The 20,435-nt window shown below is 39.3% G+C and overlaps 1 protein-coding gene across 3 annotated transcripts in view; it reads left to right on the top strand.

Annotated features, from left to right (window-relative positions):
- Positions 1-20,435, top strand: part of LOC122557884 — a 59,233-nt gene that overhangs the window by 32,170 nt on the left and 6,628 nt on the right. For 2 of the 3 annotated variants that reach the window (XM_043706061.1, XM_043706064.1), the window contains exons 12-20: positions 521-687; positions 6,270-6,366; positions 7,067-7,190; positions 8,759-8,951; positions 10,761-10,876; positions 12,912-12,991; positions 15,473-15,552; positions 18,071-18,224; positions 18,996-19,065. In XM_043706061.1, coding sequence (XP_043561996.1) covers positions 521-687; positions 6,270-6,366; positions 7,067-7,190; positions 8,759-8,951; positions 10,761-10,876; positions 12,912-12,991; positions 15,473-15,552; positions 18,071-18,224; positions 18,996-19,065 — 1,081 coding nt within the window. The remainder of the gene's footprint in view (positions 1-520; positions 688-6,269; positions 6,367-7,066; positions 7,191-8,758; positions 8,952-10,760; positions 10,877-12,911; positions 12,992-15,472; positions 15,553-18,070; positions 18,225-18,995; positions 19,066-20,435) is intronic. The other variant, XM_043706063.1, reaches the window with a different exon arrangement.

Below are 20,435 nucleotides of genomic sequence, written 5' to 3'. Positions count from 1 at the left end.
CAGTTTTGTTAAATTGTGAAACAGTAAGCTTGGTATAAAAGGATAAATGCAAAAGGTTTAGCCTTTTAGTGTATGACTTAATTCAAATGGAATGCTGATCAAAAAATCAGATGTGACTGTTGCATGACTCATTTGTGAAGTCCCTGCTTTCCCAGTGTTTAAATTTAATGACCATGCATTAGGAAGTGCATAAATTGAATCTGCATCCAGTTCTTTGACCAACTCCCCATTCAAGTGAGATTCTGTCATGGATGTGAGAGCTTAAAATTTATCTTTTGGGCTGCAAAGTTTCACATTCAGTTCCAAAGGCTGTCATTATAAAGTTTTATTTTGTTCTATTCATCATGGACATTAATAGTACAGACAACTTGAATTATCTTTCTTTAGATCAGAGTGGTGCTGGAAAAGCGGAGCTGGTCAGGCAGCATCCGAGGAGCAGGAAAATCGACGTTTCGGGCAAAAGCCCTTCAGGAATACCTTTCGCCTAGTTTCTAATGTGCAAATATTTATTTTAATTCAGATTTCTCTGTGTGACAGTGAGTAAATTTTATGGCCCCTTTGAGCAAGGTCTGTCCTGTCAAGTTACCTATCAACAAGAATGTCACCAGATACAGCTTATACAGGACCCAGAGAACAAGCAAAACAGAAAATCACGAAAACAAGTCAAAATAAGTACCGATAAACAAGGTAGGATGAAGATACATATCTGATTTGTGTCTCTATGTATAAAAACAGGGCTTTCAGGGAAGTAATTGAACACCCACTTAACCACTTTAAAGACAGCACTTCTCAAACTTGCACAGTGATTCCTGGTAAATGGTAGATATCAGAGTGGTTCTCAAGTGACTTGCTTGGCTAGGATTTTTTGAGATTTTGTTTTACCCAACTAAAGATTTCTGACACGATATTCTGATCAGGGCTCCTTCAGAAATGTGGAGCCATACTTCCATTCTTAAAAGTCCCTCATAATGCAGAACTGTTAGAGGAAGACAAACCACACCCTCTTTTTCAAGCGGTCAGATGCAATTATTCTGTAATTTAATCTAATTCAAAATAGATCCAATTTGACAGCTGCTGTCAAATGGTAAGAATGTAAGTTAAGTGTAAGATTAGGATGCCAGGAGGCTACAGTGGGTGGGAAGAAGAATGCCTCTTACCCTATATTTGAACTCACTTGAGTGACGTATTAAAAACATTGCAACAGATTCACTCTTGGGTCTAGGCAGGATCAAATGTAATGATCATTAGAGCGTCTTGCGTATTCTCTTGGATATAACACTCCACTGCTATCGTTATCTCACTCACTCACTCACTCTCACACACTCGTTTCAAGAGGGAGCGGCTAAACGGATGGAAATGGGATACTGAGATTGCATAATCAGCCATGATCATATTGAATGGTGGTGCAGGCTCGAAGGACCAAATGGCCTACTCCACCTATTTTCTATGTTTATAGAAACATACAATTTTATAATACAGAAGCAGGCCCTCATTCCATCCTGTCTGTACCAGCTCTCGAAAAAGCTCCCCAGGTAATCCCATTCTCCAGCCCTCTAGATTTATCACTTTCAAATATATATCCAGCTCTCTTTTGAAACCTGGTATGGAATCCACCTCTAACATCCTCCCAGGCAGTGCATTCTAAAGCCTAACAACTCTCTAAGTAAAGGGGGTTCTCCTTCTAGCTCTCTTGCAGACAATCTTGAAATTGTGATCCCTAGTTATTGACATACCAACTAGTAGAAACAGAATATCCTTCTTTACCCTATCAAAATTGTTCATAATTTTAAATACTTCAGTAAGGTCACTTCTTGATCTTCTCTGCTCCAAGGAGAATAAGTCCAATTTGTCTAGTTTTTCTTTGTATCTAAAATCCTTTGATCCTGGTATCAGTCTAGTAAACCCCCTTTGCACTCTCTCCAGGGCTTTAACATCCTTCCTTAAATTAGGTGCCTATTTCTTTAGGAGGTATGTGATGGTTTTAGAGAGGAATGCAGAAGCATTTTCCAAGAATGGTTTCAAGGATGAGACTTCTGCTACGTGGCTATATTGGATAAGCTGGGGGTTGTTCTCCTTGAAGAAGATTGGGAGGAGATTTCGAATTGCTCAAAATTATGAAGAATCTGAACAGAGTAAATGCTGTTTATATTGGTGGAAGGATAGAAAACCAGAGGACACAGACTTAAACTGATCAATAAAAGAATCAGTTGTGACATGAGGAATAACGTTTTAGACGGTGAGTAGTTAGGATCTTGTGAATGTGTGGTGAAGACAGGTTCAGTAATGGTTTTCAAAGTGATTTGGATAAGCATCTGAAGAGAGAAAATTTATTGGGCTATAGGAAAAGGGATGGGGCGAACTGAGTTGCCCTTGCAGCAGCTAACATGGACATATGGGCAAAATGACTCTCCTGTGCTAACTAACCATCCTAGCATTCCGTAGCATGTGTATTGAGAATAGTACACCTGCTTTTTTAACACTCTCCCTAACTCATTAACACTGACTGCAGGATGTCAGCTCTCTTCACCCCATTACATTGGTTCTGACATAGATCAGAGCTTCTCCATTCTCTTGCAGAATATTCAACACCCTTTCATTAGTGTTCCTTACCTTGGCAACACACCATACAATTCTGACGTCAATAGTTGTAAAACAGCTTATCTAGATCAATGACTATTGAATTCCCAATAAACACTGATCCCTTGTGTATAATAATACCAATAAACCTGAAGAAAATAACTAAAATAAAACAAAATCCTGCAAACACAATAGGCTTGGCAGTATTTGTGGAGACAGAAGTAGAGTTAACATTTCAAGTCCAACACAATTCTGCTATGGAACTGAAGAGAGATAAAAATGTGATGTGTTTATCCTGTTGAAAAAGGGAGAGTGGGAGGATCAGGTAGAGAAAAAAAAAGAAAGGAGAGTTTAGAGTTTGGGAAAGATTAAATGACAAAGTTGTTATGGAATAAAAGGCAAGAGGAGTGGTAATGCTTGTATAAAGGTAATGAATCATTTGTCGAGAATGAGTGCTAATGGCAGAATAAAGTACAACTCTGAAAGCAAGGACATGAAAACAAGATCCAGAATACTTGGCAAATACTACACAAATCAAAGTGTGGAACAGAAGTTGTAGAGTTCAGTATTGAGTCCAGCAGGGAGTAAAGTGCCCAATTGAAAGATGAGGTGCTGTTCTTCAAACTTGTGCTGGACTTAGGATCATAGAATCATTCAGTACAGAATTCATTGGAAGATTGCAGTGGGCAAGGAACAAAGTAGTGAAATAACATGACAAGCAACTGGAAGGTCGGGTATGCTTGTAGACTGAGTAGAGGTGTTTTGGAAAATAGTCACCCAGTTTGTGTTTTGCCATTGTAAATGTAGAGGATTGCATTTTTTATTAATTCATGGGATGTGTGCAACACTGGTTGAAATAGCATTTATCATCCATTGCTTATTGCCCTGAATGGAGTGGCTTGCCATTTCAAAAGGCAGTTATGAGTCAACCACATTGCTGTAGATCTGGAGTCACATGTAGGCCAGACTGGATAAGGATGTCAGATTTCCTTCTCAGAGGACATTAGTGAACCAGATCTATTTTTAGTGACAAACAACAGTGGTCATCACAAAGCTAGTTTTTAATTTCAGATTTTTATAACCATTTGAGATTTGAAGCCATGGCCCTAGAACACAAGTATGGGACTCTGTCTTGCTAGTCTAGTGATATTTACTACACCACAGTGAGCCATGAAAACACTAAACTAAATTGAAAGAGGTACTGCTTGACTGGGAAGGAGTGTTTAGGCCGTGGAGTGTGAGGATGGAGGAAGTAAAAAGGCAGGTGTTATACCTACTATGCTTACATGGAAGGGGACGAAGAGTTGAGAAAACTTGTCAAAAGTATTGAAGTGAGAATGGTCCCTTTGAAATACTAACAATGGAGGCAGATGGGGGAAATGTTTGGTGGTGTCATCATTCTGGAAGTGGTAGGAATGGTAAAGGATGACCTTTGAATGTGGAGGATGGTGAGGTGAAAAATAAAGATAAGGGGAACCCTATTCTAGGAGGAAAGGGAAGAAGTGAGGGCAGGAGTCCAGCAGACATGCTGGATATGATTCTGAGCTACGTTGACTACACTACAGGGGACTCCTTGGTTAAGGAAAAGGGAAGACATGACAGAATGCTGTTTTGGAAAATAGCATCAACAGAACAGAGGCAATAGAGATGAAGAAACTGGGATAATAAGATGGAAAACTTGGAGAAATCAGGATGTGAGGAATTTTAGGACTTGTGGGATGTGGTACACTAATAATGAATATAGTTAATAGCCTAACCCCAGAAATGGAACTTGATTAATCAAGGAAGGGAAAGGCAGTGTCAGAGATGGACTGTGCGAATGTGAAAGAAGGGTACAAATTGTAAAGAAAACTGCTGAACATTTTCAGTTCTGGACAAAAGCAGGAAGGAGCACCAATACACTGACTAACGTACTCGAAAAAAGTGAGGAGAAAGTGAGGTCTGCAGATGCTGGAGATCAGAGATGGAAATGTGTTGCTGGAAAAGCGCAGCAGGTCAGGCAGCATCTAGGGAACAGGAGAATCGACGTTTCGGGCATTAGCCCTTCTTCAGGAATGAGGAAAGTTGGTCCAGCAGGCTAAGATAAAAGAACCAACTTTCCTCATTCCTGAAGAAGGGCTAATGCCCGAAACGTCGATTCTCCTGTTCCCTAGATGCTGCCTGACCTGCTGCGCTTTTCCAGCAACACATTTCCATACTAGAAAAAAGTGTTGGGTTAAAGGATCTGAGTTGGATTGGAACAAGAAATGTTCCTCACTTCCCATGAAAAGACAGGCCAAGCGAGGTCCCATTCAGTTATCCATAGCAATGTTTATTTGGACAGAGTGAGACGTACAGTCATAGAGATGTCCAGCACAGAAACAGACCCTTCATCCAACTCGTCCATGCTGACCAGATATCCTAAAGTAATCTAGTCCCATTTGTCAGTACTTGGCACATATCTCTCTAAATCCTTCCTATTCATATACCCATCCAGATACCTTTTAAATGTTGTCTTTGTACCAGCCTGCACCACTTCCTCTGACCGCTCATTCCATACATGCACCACCCTCTGCATGAAAAAGTTGCCCCTTAGGTCCCTTTTTAAATTTTTCTCCTCTCACCTAAACCTATGCCCTCTAGTTCTGGACTCCCCAGCCGAGGGAAAAGACCTTGTCTGTTACCCTATCCATGTCCCTCATGATTTTATAAACCTCTATAAGGTCACCCCTCAGACTTTGATGCTCCAGGGAAAACAACCCCAGCCTATTCAGCCTCTCCCAATAGTTCAAATCCTGGCAACATCCTTGTAAATCTTTGCTGAACCCTTTCAAGGTTCACAACATTCTTTCCATAGGGAGACCAGAATTGCACACAATATTCCAAAAGTGGCCTAACCAATGTCCTACACAGCTGCAACATGATCTCCTAACTCAATACTCTGACCAACAAAGGAAAGCATTCAAAACGCCTTCCTCACTATCCTAGTCTGCAACTCCTCTTTCAAGGAACTATGAACTGCACTCCAAGGTCTCTTTGTCCAGCAACCCCGCCCCCGCAGGACCTTTCCATTAAGTGTATAAGTCCTACTCTGATTTGCCTTTCCAAAATGTGGCATGTCATATTTTATCTAAATTAAACTCCATCTGCCACTCCTCAGCCCATTTGCCCATCTGATCAAGATCCAAGTTGAGGGGAAATTGTTCAATAGGAAATCAAGCTTAGCCAGGTGGTTGAAGATGATGGCAGATAGGGACTATATGGTCCTCCATTGAAGGAAGAACCTGAGTGCTGTTGGAACACTTTCAAGGGGTGGAACTCTAGAGAAAGATTGGAAATTCATTCTGCAGAAGAAGCAGTTAGAATCAGGGAACTGGATATTGTTGAAATTACATCAGATGTTTGAAGAATCATGAATATAGATGGGAAGACTAGAGAGAGAAAGAAAAACAGGATAGGTTCAATGAGTCAGGAACAGACTGAAATGATGGGTTGATCAGGACAGTTCCGGATAAGAATATTGCACATAATATAACATACTGTGAACTCAGTGCTGTATTCTGATTGATTGGTGTCATAACACTAATTTAGGAATATCAGAGCATTGTAACGCAAGTAGACCATTCAGCTCAGCAAGCCTTCTCATCATTTACTTGGATCATGGTTGGTCATCTATCTCAATGCTCAATACTGTTTTTTTTTAATGTTGACAGATTTGCCTGCCACAGGGTCTACACTTGGAATATTAAAAACATCAGAAGTAACCAAGAGTGATTTTGCAAAGTCAGCCTTGGAGTCTGTACTGACTGGGTAAATTATGCCTTTCAACTAACTATTTTCACTGAAAATGTTCCATGAAAGTGATTTATGCTGGGATGCAATCCCTAGTGATGCATGTCCTGTAGTTTCTCCTAAGAGTGGATACTTTTCTGTTGTAAACCTAGACCGTAAGTCATAACAGGATACTTTCCAACAGTTTCTAATACAGATGAGCTTAAGTCTCAGCTGCAGAAGAGTCTTCGGGTTTCAGGAAAGCTGCCATTGCAGCCAGTATGACAGAAGGGGCTTTAATACACAGCAACATTGCTTAAATTTAGTTAATATTCTTCTAGGTCAGAAGAATACTTAAGTGACCTGGTCTGAAAGCCTGTTCTTAGAGTTGACTTCTCAAGTATCAGAAGAAAACCAGCAAAATATCAAAGATTGAGTATTATTACAAAAAGAGCATCTGGTCGAGCTTGGCACAACTAGTCATTTGGTTGAAATCACTGTAAAAGTACTTGCCATTTAATTGCTACTTACTTACCTCTTGTCTTCAACCTATATGATTTCTCACATTCTCTAAACCTTTTTGCTTTGACTGATCAATTTAGAAAAACATCCTTTACTTGCTGTGTGCCATACAAAGAAAATAAAAGGAAAATCAAATGAAACTGACAGTGAGACTTTCGGGATATAAAGCTCCCATTTTCTTATTGATGGAACTGTTTAATTTTTTATTTTATCTTAGTACTTGTGGAGCAAAGTTTGAAATGGTGCTATCAGGAGATAAGGAGGATTCTTCTATGCTGAAGGTGTTGCTTTTCCGCAAACAGCAAGGTGTGATTGCCGAAGGGGAGATAAAATTGCCAGAGGTAGCATTGCTGTTATTCTATTGATTATTTTAAAAATTTTATCTAATTTTTCTTGTGAATTGTGTACCTTACATTCTATCTGGTCATGACACCTGTTCTTCCAAGACTGTAGGCTTTTGAGCTGGGAACTGTCCAAGGAATGTAAATTTCTTCTGACAGTTTCCGCTTTTTCTCCTGTATCTTACCTACTTTATGACATGGTTCACCTCTGGATGAAGCAGGGATCAAACCTTCACACATCTAAAGTGTTATATCAGCAGAGCTGTCATCAAGTCTGTCTGGCACCCTTTTGAATGAGAGTAAAGTGCATTGCAAAAGGATCTGAAATGTGGGGACACAATCTTGGGGATGGTCTTGCATTTCGGTACGACAACAAGCATTCCCCCTCAACATCAGCCCTAGACGTAAGTCACAATCAGTTGGCATTTAAGTTGTAATCTAAGTTAATTCATTTTTAAAGGAACATTGTGAATCATGTGAAAATAATTACACTATTTCAACTATTTTTCACTAATACACATTGATTTCCAAGTATGAAGCAGGCAGCTTTTAGTGACACAGTATTCCTCTGAGTTACTACAGTGATTTATTTAGTTTCAGTGCAAATAGATAGTCAAAATATTGGCATTTATTTACACTCCCTGTCAATTTGCTTGTCTTTTGGGTGAATTTGTGTTCTTGTTGGAAAATAGGTCTATGGACATTGGTTGGCCTTTCAGTTACATCACCTAAATGCACATGAGTAAACCTAGACAATGAGTGTCTCAGGCCATTTGAACCATGGAACTTCCACACCTACTCGTTCCCTAACACACTATTGGAAAGGTATAGGATCAGGAGCAGGAAGATGAGTTGATTTTCTTCTCATTAATTAAAGAGTGTTGAGACCAACTGTAGAACCAAACTGCTATCTGGCCAAGATCAGATTGTACGGATTGATATTAAAGCCTGGAAAATTCATGGTAGCGTATTGAAAATGCAATTCTTTAAATCTGTTTCTTGGATTTATATGTAGTCTTAAACAATTGGGATTTTTGGCTGCAGTTCTTCTAATTTAAATGAATTTAAAGAATTTCAGCACAGTTATGAATAATTGTAAAACTTTAGGATAAAAGTCAATGTAGATTTGCGGTCTCACTCAAACCTGTTGGATGCCATAAATGTTAATTTGCACAATAGAAGGTGAGCCAAAGAAATGTTACCCTGGCAGAGATGGAGCATCTAACCAATATTGTAACTGGTCTTGGCATGCTGATCCAAATTTAAGGGATTCTGTTTGCTACTGCCGGTCCATGCTGAAGTGAGAACAATTTAAGGGATTTTGGAAAGAAAGCATTTAATCTATGTTGTACTTGATTAACTTAGAAGAATTTCTTGGGTAAATATGAATGTAACTTTATGCCATTCAGTATTGGTGCCTCAAGGCAGAAAGTCAAACAATGTTCTACTTTCCAGCACTGGTATCCCTCAACTTGCCAAGCAGAACATAAGTTGGAGTAAATAAATAAATTCAAATATAATTGTCCCCAATTAGAGAGGTTGATCTCTCTGCCTTGACTTTTTCTCAGGATCTACAGATGGGACAAAAACATAGGAGTAATATCGAAATTCAACTTTTTACTCCTAAATCTTCACGATTAGTAGCGAGAACCATCGCGGCCCTATGCATCAGCCTCCACTTAGAGGAGATGGAGGAGTTCATGTGGAAGGATCAGTCCACTGAAGCTTGGAGTCTAGAGGAGTTGGTCTTGGATGCTACAGGTGAAACCACTTATTAAAAATAACTTGAAGTAAAAGTAAAACAAAACTCCCAATGGCTATTAGGCACTATTCATTCCCCATCATTTTAACTCTTGGTGTCTAGACCATCAGCTGCTGCACATGGGGCCTCAAGTATTTGAATGTCTAGATCTGATGTAATAATTTGGACTCTGCTAATTTAGTTTCAAAATGTGTGAACCATTTAGGATTGGGGTCAGAAGAGCCCGAGCTAAGTTACGTTGTTTTAAGATTTCCTTGTGATTTGCCAGACCTGTCTCCTGCAGGCTTTGGATGATAGTCATCATTTAATGGGGCTGGATATTTAAATGGGGCTTGAGAGTAAAAATTGCTCAGGTTTTCCACTGGCACTATGATAAGAACCTTTTTAGTCTAAATCCTGCAAAATCGTAAATAACATTCCAATAAAAGTTAACTGCAATGGCGCAGGTTCTGGGAATGGGCCAGACCTACACAACGTACAACAACAGAGAGAGTGCCTCCTCACACTTGATGGCCAGGTTTTTACCCGTAGTGGAGAGGGAGCAGTGCTCCCAAAAGCCCAATTTTGCGTCACCTTGGCGATATGCTCCTCCCAAGTTTTAGTGCATGCCCGCCCCCTCTGAACCTTATTGCGAGCTCCTTCAGGTAATCTGTCCTGACAGTAAGGTGGATGAAGGATCGATCAGCCCAGATCCCAAAGAACATGGCTTCACTTTTGCCTCGATTTACCTTGGCTCCCAAGACCAGTTAAATTGGTTGGACATGCTCATGAATCTGCACGTTGACAGTTGGTCTGAGCGGAAAACTGCAATGTTATCCATATACAGGGAGTCTTTGACCTACAGAACCTCTCAGACTTGCATCCATCCTGATGGACTTGGCAAAAAGCTCCATATATCACACAAACAAGGCAGGAGAGAGTGGGCAGCCCTGCCTGACTCTGCTCTTATCGGGAAGCTTTCTGATTCCCACCCATTAATTGAAATTGCACCAATGATAGTGCACAGCAGTCAGATCCAATTATAGATTCCCTACTCAAAGCCCATTTTGGAGAGCATGTCCCACATGCAGCTGTGCTATATTCTGTCAAAGGTCTTCTCCTGATCCAGGTTGATGAGGTATACGTCCACTCCGTGTCCTGCACATAGCTGATCAGATCCATGAGAAGTGGAAGGCTCTCAGTGATTGTCCTGCCAGGTACAGCACAGATTTAGTTGGGGTGAATCACTGATCCCAGAGCTGACCTGACCTGATTAATGAGTACCTTAGTTAGAATTTTGCAGTCTGCAGCTGATGTTCCTGCCCCCAATTGCTTTTGAGTGCTGAAAGGGCTGTTTGTATTTGGTGAGTTGAGGATCCTGATATCCTCCCCAGGAACATTGTGCTGATACTCATTCAGTCATTCTGTTGTTAAACATTCTGGAGCGAAACTTGACAATTAGCAATGAAAATAAGTGAAGAAGTTATAACAAACAAAATTTACGTTGGTGTGTAGCATTCTGATTCGTGACTCTTAGTAGTGGATCCTTCCATTTTAGAAATTAATTGGTTTTAAAATGCATGAATGCTTCTGTAAATCACAAGGATCATTTTGAATTAACAGCTCAATGTGAAACAGACAAATGCTGGTGCAGTCTGACTGAGTTCCATTGTACCCATGTATTTCACATGCCAAGATCCTAATTTCAATCACATGACTAAGAGGAAAGTCTAAATATGTGCCCAAGTATGGAGACACCTCAGAATGGTGGCATGGGCAATCTAATCAATCAAAAAAAGACTCTAACTTCTATGTTATTCTTTGAACAGGGATAGACTTGAAGGAAACTAGTCAAGTTGAGCTTGAAAATTGCGTCAAAAAACCTGAGCTAAGAGAATGCTGCACTTCTGCAATGTCCTGGGTATCCTCTTCTCATGAAAAATCAGTAAGTGCCATACAAAGCTGGAAAGAAAGAGAACATTTTTAAAATAGGATATTAGAGACTTCTATCTGTGGCTGTCCAGTGATCTGTATTGACAGGTGCTTATGTGTAGTTGTTCACTAAGAATTGGACTGGTCTTGACTGTCATGCACTTTGAGCCAAGACCCAGTCTCTTACTATATATTAGTATCAAAATATAAATTACCCAAGCCCTCAATTATATTCAAACTTTTGTTTACTCCAGTAAAAGCAAAGTAATGCAGATGCTGGTGAGCTGAAATAAAACCAAGTTCTGGAGAAACATAGCCTGTGGAAAGAGAAACAGTAAAGTTAACATTTCGAGTCTGTTATGACTCTTCTTCAGGATTAAATGGCTGGGAAAGTGGTGGGTTTTATGCAGTGGAGAAAGGGGAGGGGAGCAAGTGGGATAGATGATTAAAAAGTGCTCCTGAACAGAAGATAAATGAAATATAGGTGAATGCTAGGTCTTAATAGCAGGAAAAAAGATCTCTGCTGACAGCAAAACCATACAAACAAGATACATGGTGGGGGGGTATGAAAAATATTATGAAAACTGGGACAGAGTTTGGTCTGAACTTGTTGAACTTAGTCTTTAGTCCTGAAGGCTGTAAAGTGTCTAATTGGAAATTGTCTGGATCCTGTGTTAGACTTTGCTGAAACACCACAGCAGGCCCAGGACAGAAACATTAGCATGACAATTAACCTTTGTTCTGAAATGGCAAAAGATGGAAAGGTCTGTGTCATGCTTGAGGACAACAGCAGACATGTTGTGGAAAGTGTCTGTATTTTGTCTCACTACTATAGACTATATGGGGTGGCAAGGTGGTTCAATGGTTATTAGCACTGCTGCCTCACAGCTCAAGGGACCCAGATTCAATTCCAGCCTCGGGTGACTGTGTGGAGTTTGCACATTTCCCCTGTGTCTGCATGGGTTTCCTCCAGGTAGTCTGGTTTCCTCCCATAGTCCAAAGCTATGCAGGTTAGGTGGGCCCACCATGCTAAATTGCTCATTGTGTCTAGGGATGTGCAGGCAAGCTGGATTTTCCATGGGGAAATGCAGGATTACAGGGATAGGGTGGGGGAGGTGAGGGTAGGTCTGGGTGGAATGCTCTTCGGAGGGTCAGTGTGGACTTGATGGGCTGCTTCCACATTGTAGGCATGCTGTGAATCTATATTGAGAGGGTTTCAAATAAGTTACTGCTTCACCTGAAAGATGAATTTGGGACCTTAGTCAATGAGGAGAGAGGAGGTAAAGGGGCAAGTACAATAGCATAGGAAGATACCCTTAGGGAGTGAAGATGTTTTTGGTGGTGGAATGTAGCATCACTGGAATAGATGTGTAACAGGGATGTTCGTGATATGTATTTATTTTTCTTCAACAGAGAAATCAACTGAGAAATTTGAGTACTTGAGAATGGGCGGCACGGTGGGCGGAGGTTAGCACTGCTGCCTCACAGCGCCTGAGACCCGGGTTCAATTCCCGCCTCAGGCGACTGACTGTGTGGAGTTTGCACGTTCTCCCCGTGTCTGCGTGGGTTTCCTCCGGGTGCTCCGGTTTCCTCCCACAGTCCAAAAGATGTGCAGGGTCAGGTGAATTGGCCATGCTAAATTGCCCGTAGTGTTAGGTAAGGGGTAAATGTAGGGGTATGGGTGGGTTTCGCTTCGGCGGGTCGGTGTGGACTTGTTGGGCCGAAGGGCCTGTTTCTACACTGTAATGTAATCTAATCTAATCTAATCTAAATTGGTGGAGAAAGCCCCCTCAGCTGTTTCTGACCTATTTCCCATGCTTCTGCCCTCACTACTTCTTCTCCTTTCCATGACAATAATAGTGTCCACCTTTTGTCCTCTCTTTCCACTCCAAAAGCCTTTGAATTCAGAGGATCATCCATCAGGATGCCACCACCAATCGGTCGCAGAAGATGTAACACTTGTCCCTATACCTCTTCCTTCCTCACTGCTTTAGTTTAATATGTAGCACTATGAAGTTAATCTATGATATTTTCCTCCCTGTTTTCAGGGTTTAGTTCCTGAGGAAGAAGTGCAGCTCTTGATAGAAGAGCACAATCTCCAGCTCGCCCAATTGCAGGAAATGCATGAGTGAGTATGTGTAGCTAACTACAATAGAGGATTATAATTCTCACATTAATGAATTTAATGCAAAATACAACTGCAACCATCTTACTTTGTTCTAGGTATGACTCCAACCATCAGAGAGCTTTCCCCAATTCCCTTTAGCTCCAGTTTGCTAGGGCCCCTTGATGGCATATTTAGTCAAATGCTAACTTGATGTCAAGAGCAGATACTCTCACTTTATTTCTCAAATTCAGCTCTTATGTCCATATTTGGACCAAATCTGTAATGAAGTCAGGAATTGAGTGGTCCTGCCGTTGTTAATTAGCAGGTTAATTGCTGTTTGACACCACCATCAAAGTCTCTTTCCATCAGTTTGCTGATGATAAAGAGGAGACCAATGGGTTGGATTTGACCTTCGGTTTGTGGACAGGATGCAGTTGCGCAACTGTCCACACTGTCAGATAGTTTCTAATGTCATCGTTGTACAGGAACAGCTTGGCCAGGGGAATGTGCAGTAAATAGAATTGGCTAAAGACTGACATCTCTGATGCTGAGACCTGAGGAAGAGGCCAAGATGAATCATTCACTTGGCACTTCTGACTGAAGTGCTTGTTAGCTTATTCTCATTGAAGATATATTTCACCCTAGTTATGAATTTGAAAGAGTGGCAACAGTTCTAAGTAAAATGATTTGGGACAGATAAAAGTGTATAATATGTTGCTGCAGTTTGGGAATTTGGATTTTAAAGTAGTAGTAGAAGAGATGTGTGGTTTCAGTACTGTGAAGATAGGTTTTAAAAAGTCAGAGAGTAATTTAGAACAGTGATTAAAGACAGAATTTCCAAGATGTCACTTAATTTAAGTAGCTGGTAGGATGCCTGTGAAGGTAATTGATCAAGTGTTTACAAAGTTCAACTTTTATGACATACAAAGAAAACAGACATTTTTTTAGTTCAGTTCAGGAGCAGATTTCAGTGCAAATCAGTTTCATCCTAGTCGAAAGAATGTTTGTTTTTGAAGTCTTAAAAAGCTGTTTCAGCAATGTGAGTTGTGAGAATCTTAGATTTTAGGGTGTCATAGCTGGAAAGGAGTCTCTAGGCCATCAGAATTGAATAGACATCTGGGTCCTCAGAACTGGATGAACTATCCAAACTTGAAACAGCCAATGAAATAAGAAATTAAGGAAAGAAATGAGAGTGACTCTTCACTTGAGTATCTTTAAAGAAAATTGCTAGGAAAAAAGTACTCATATTTTATTTTGCTGTTCAAGTTAAGATCTTTCTAAACTATCTTAGTTCTGTTTGCGTCTTTTTTTATTTTATGTAATAAGCTTATATTCTTTTGATTAAAAATGTCATTAGTAACCTATGTGAATATGTTCAGTCATTACAATATTCAACTACAAAAAACTAAACTTATGATTTATCAAGCCACGTTTCACTCTTGAATCCGACCTGTCCAGTATTACTATCAGTTGGGATCATACAACAGTGTCTCCTTAATTGTGCATCTGGCACAAATTCAACAATTCTTATTGGATAAGGTATCAGGCAAGGGAATTTCAGAAATGGAAATGTCACATGAGGAGAAGGGGACTCTCCTGCTACAGGAATTCCAACATATTATCAGAGTTATGCTTTTACTAATTTCAGTCATCTTGGTACTTCGAGAACCGGTTCTGAAACCAGATGGTCCTACGTTCCAGACTAATCAAATTTTCTTCAAGATTGAAATTCAATATTCCCAGTTGTGTCTAAATTCAATTTTGTCTGACCTTGATGCAAATTGTTCCATGAATATAACATTTTGAGTGCATACTTGAAAAGAACATATTCTTCATCCACTGGAAAAAATAAAGTACCCACTGTAAAATGGCTTTGAATCTGGATAAATCCACCTTTTTGACTAGAATCCCAAAGATAGACTTCATTATTCAAAGGCCACTTGCATACCCAGATTCTTATCGCAGTCAGAGATTCCATAACCATCTTCCACCTCAAAGATTTAAACAAATTTAAATAACAGTCAGTTTTTCTATCTCTTCTACTAGTTGCTATGAAATGCTTTGATAGGTGATGAGTTTTTTGATGAGATAGGTGATGATATATTTGTGTATACAAAGGCTTTTGGTGAGTACTACAAGGATGTCCTTAAATCTTGTTTCACCAAAGGTTTGATCAACCCCTTAATATCTGCTTCATTGATTCAGTGATCATTTTTGTCTGACTATATTTCTGCAAAGAACCTTATTGTGTTTTTCTATTATAAATATGTAAAAGGATGTTGTTTTCAGATTGAGAAGCTTTCTATTAATATAAAATATACTTGTGTATTTTAACTTACTACTAACTTAATGGCCAACAAGGCGAGGAATTAACATCACAAAGAAAATAGCAATGCATGTTCTGAAGTCAAAGGCAAACACAAATATACACATATAAAATATCCAGACTAGAAACAATTTGGGTGAACTCAATCTCATTGCTACTTTGCTATGAAATTTCAGGAAGCAGTTGTGGAACCTTCTAGAGTCACTAAGATCAAACACTACAACAAACAGTGTTCTCCATCAGACTTCCATATCAGGTAGGCAGAGTGTATGTTAATGTGTTTGTATATATGCATTTTTGTGTGTTAATTTCCATGTTAGAGAGCTATCATTTCAGAATAATGGAATATTTCCCCCATTTATGATTGGTGTGCATCAATGATTGACAGTTGTGTGTACTTTGGATTTTATTTTGACCTTTGCTGTAGTCTGCAATATCACAAAATTTGTATGGTGCATTGATAATATTTTCCGAGCAAACCATCAAAAGTGGAGGCCCCTAAAGGCTTGGCCTGCTACTGTTATGTACAATAAGAGATGGAGTCATAAGGCATGCACATGTCCAAGTTTTAGACCCAGTATGGGTGAATTAGCTGGACTCATTTCGGTAGGTGTTGAGGCATTTCCGTTGACTTGTATTTATATAGACTTGGGGGACACAGCATCATGAGGCCATTAATCTCCACTTTTCAAACTATACTTCCCAATTTATTGCTGCCTCGGTTCAGTCATTCTTCATTCTCTAATGATTTGTCTCTGAGGATGTTATTATTGCACTCATTTCAAAAGGTTGCGTTTTTCAACCCTACACCAAGGTTTAAATGCATTATCTGAACTGACCTTGGTGAAATACTGAGGGAATAATGATGGAGCCAGTACCTTTGGATGGGATGTTGAATCAACATTCTAGCTGGGAATTTCCAGAGGCACTAAGGGTGAGGCTGAAGGTGGAGATTGGAGGTTTGGGGGCAGGGGGATATACTGCTTTGGCAGGCACTGGAATCTGGACTTGCATTTTGCCGATGCTACTGAATAAAGTAGCTAAATAAGTTTGGCTCAACAGGAACTATATTATGTCAGAGAGGTTTTGTACTTCTGAGTGGTTTGCTAGGCCATTTCAGGGCTAGTTAAGATTCAACCAAATTGTTGTTTGTTTGGTGTAGTTTATTTTTATTATTCATTCGTGAGATAAAGGCTTACTGATCAGGCTAGCATTTATTATCCATCCCTAATTGCCCAGAGAGCAGTTAAAAGTCAACACATTACTATAGGTCTGGAGTCACATGGATGCCAGATAATGTAAGGATGGCAGTTTCCTTTCCTAAAGGACATAAGTGAACCAGATGAGTTTTACCCGGCAATTAATAGTGGATTCATGGTCATCATTAGACTCTTTTAATTCCAGATTTATTTTATTGAATTCAAATTCTGCCATCTGCTGTGATGAGATTCAAACTCAGGTCCCCAGAACATTACCTTAGTCTCTGATTTAACAGTACAGCGATAATACCAATTGGACTTGGCCTCCCCTGATAAAGTCCATATTTAGAGAGAAATTTTTAATTTATATAAGAAAACATATCCCACTGTAAAAAAAAGTGTTGACTCTTCCATGGCAAGTAAAATCAAGGGCTGAATTTTATCAGAAGTCAGCTGGATCATTTTTGATGAATTTCATTCAGAGTTTCTCTCTCTGACCCTAGCATGTTTTCTCGCACTCTTTTTCCGAACTCGCCTCATTACCTACGTACCATATAGGGCAACAGTAGACTGCAAGTGCTTGACTGGGTGTATGACTGGGTTTTAAAGATTATGCCAGCGCTAGGAATCCTGGGAGGTCCTGACGTTATGGAGAGTCAGAGGATGCAATGAATGGAGTGCCTTTCGTGAAAACAGGACGCTGCAAAATTCTTTGCAGCCCTTTATGTATTTTTGAAGTTAATGTAAGAACAATCTTAGTATTTGTGCAAAACAAAGTGATAATGACCAGATACTCTATCCTTTATATTAATACAGTTTTAAAGATCATCCTAAACATAGTCAACTTTAGATCTTGAAATTTCCCAATTTTCAATCTTGAATTGAATTGGATTCATACAATAATCAGTGTGCAAAGTAGTTCTCTGGTCATAATACACCCAACAGTAAATAAACAATTCAATCCTTAAAATCTCATTCTTGCCAGTTGAAAATTTGGCAACAACTCCTCTATGTCCTCCTTTATGGCCATATATTTTTGTAAATACATAATCACAGTCCCTGAGTTGAGATCCCAGGATAAAGGGAATGGGAGTGCAATCTTCGCTGCATCACGATGATAGGTCTGGTGCAGAGAGATAGATACCTTCCAGTCTCAGTGCAATTTTAAAAACATTATTAAAACTTTATTTAAAAAATTGTATTTTGTGAAAGTATTATTTCAAATGTATGAAACAAAGCATAAGGTTCGCCACATGAAAAGCAAAAATTGGGCAATGGAATCTGAGTAAAGTGTGGAAAGAGCTAAAAATGTCGTTCAAAATTTTGGCATTTTGTAGATTTGTAATCAACATGAAGCCATGTCAAAAGACAGTATGCTGACACAGTACTACTGAATAAATTTGCCAATGTCTGAAACAGTTCCACTGAAACGTAAGTGGAAGAGAATGCAACATTTAGGTTAACATTTAGCTTCTTGCAGTAATGTGTTTTTATTCATTAATTATATTGAATGTAATGTAATGTTTATTTATCGAAAGTGAGTAGTGTAAACGAAACAAAGTTTGTATTTTTAAGCAGATATGCCAGAGAGGTTGCTGAGATCAGAGAATGCCCAGTTGACAACTGAGAGCCAGCATAATGGCACAGAGACAAAAGATAGATGGATATTCAATCGCTCAGCTCGAGATCCCAGATCATCACTGGTCAGTCCAAAATCACCACAGAAAAGGTGAGGATTTGGTGCCACTTAATTATGAAGAACAAAGAGGAATCAGATTAGAAAGTTTACTTTCAATAATTTAAAAGGTGGGAAATTTGGATCACAAAATTCAGTTCTGTAGTGTTTGGGATTTTGATGCTACGTGAATTAGATTCATGTGTGGATGAAGGTAATTTGGCCTTGAAGCTGCACCCAGAAAATAAGTCAATATCTTCAGAGGGATGAGGAAGAGATTTAAAGAGAAATTTTGAAGAAAAATGTCACCATTGTATATGGCTTGAAGTGGGAGAACAGAGGTGATATCATTACAGCTATCAATCTGTGCTGTGTTACTGCAAAGAGATAGACAATACCATCTAGTGTTTCCTGATGAGAGGGAAACTTGGAGCAGAGGGTTTGCACATATGGTACCATACAGCAGGAGGATGACACCTGACACTTTTAATCTGTAATGGGAACCCTGCCTTCGTATGCCTCCAGCTAAGAATGTTTCATATATATTTAGTGCCTCCAACTTTTACCCAAGTTTACAGACTGAGAATTGTACTGTGAACCTTGTTAGCCTTTAGACTTGGGTAATGTATTTATCTACTCTTATGTTTACAAGGATTTTACAATCCACATGTCTGTAAACTTGTCCTTCAATCTATCATGTGGTCATTTGTCATTGTAGTCACATTCTCATTATTTCTTATTAATTGTGTAAAGCCCTGGCTCTCGTTGTTCCATGCAGTCTGTTTGTCTGATTTATTGTAGATTTCTCTCTCATTCTGTCCACAGTGCTGCCAAAAAGCAACAGAAAATGAGCGTGACTGAGAGCCTGCTGCTAAAGAGGAAACTTCCACAGGATGTAAGTAGGGGTTTTGCACTATTGACTTTTTTTTTCATTTTACACTTTATTCTTAAGTTAAGGAAACAAGATGGTCTTCTTTCTTATGGCTGCTGTAGATATAGAACAATAAAGATTTAACTGTCAGATGGTTAAGTCAGATAATTATGTCAGGAGTAGCAACCTATAATTGCACCAAAGGATACAATTAAATACCCTAGCAGGAATCATCAAAGATTAAATCAAAAAGGAAATTCGTTGTTTATTTTTCAGAATTTCAGCACATTTTCATCCAGGAACAGCAAACATTTTATTAACCGGCAGCTGTGAGACTAGAATATGCCAGTTGATCAAATATTCCGGATAATCAAGAGGTCCACATAATCAATGTAAAACACACACTAAGTAAACGAAACGTAATGCAGGGGGCATACACATCTCGGTTATACTTTATTTATAGCTTAAATACTTAAATAATTATGCAACTGTACCTTAAATAAAACTTAGCGGCAAAGAGGTTTCTCATTCGCATCCTCAACTGACTACTCGGACATTGCCTTAGATTGTGGTATTTGAGGAGAAATTGACTCGAAATTGAATCAACTGTCGATATTTCATGTTGTCATTCAATTGAACAACAAGTATACTGTATTTACATTGAGGTAAGTAAATTAAAGAAAACTATTATAATTGCACAGAATGATACATTAAACTTCACAGTATTTGAGATACATAATTTTTGTCAGTTTATTGAGAAAACTGGTTTATAAAATGCTGGTTAAAACAAAGTTTGCTGTATTTTCTGATCTGCCTTCCCTAATTAATTGATGCTTTCTGGCGAGAGAGGACAAATCAGATAGGCTACTGCAAGTCCGGTGTATTGACAAGAATAAGAGAGGTGGAGAATCGTAGAAGAGCTGCTGTCTCAGAGCAGGAATCTCTCAACAAAGAAATAAGGACAGCCAGAAACTTTTTCCATATAAATATTATCTATTCTGATGCAACTTCCTGTAACATTTTTACATTCTCTATCTTTGATTGCTATGAATGAGATTGATATATTGAAGCTGAATAAGGCATTAGTATTTTGATTTGGAATTGTCCAAATTCACATCACCAAGACTCTTGCAGCCAATAGATGACGGTCTATCGTTTTGGGAGAAAGTGAGGACTGCAGATGCTGGAGATCAGAGCTGAAAAGGAGTTGCTGGAGAAGCGCAGCAGGTCAGGCAGCATCCAAGGAGCAGGAGAATCGACTTTTTGGGCATGAGCCCTTCTTCAGGAATGAGAAAAGTGTGCCAAGCAGGCTAAGATAAAAGGTAGGGAGGAGGGACTTGGGGGAGGGGCGTTGGAAATGCAATAGGTGGAAGGAGGTTAAGGTGAGGGTGATA

This window comes from Chiloscyllium plagiosum, chromosome 16 (genome assembly GCF_004010195.1).
Source record: "Chiloscyllium plagiosum isolate BGI_BamShark_2017 chromosome 16, ASM401019v2, whole genome shotgun sequence".
Lineage (NCBI taxonomy): Eukaryota > Metazoa > Chordata > Chondrichthyes > Orectolobiformes > Hemiscylliidae > Chiloscyllium > Chiloscyllium plagiosum.
Note: the sequence above shows the minus strand (reverse complement) of the source record. Positions and strands in the feature narration are given on the sequence as shown.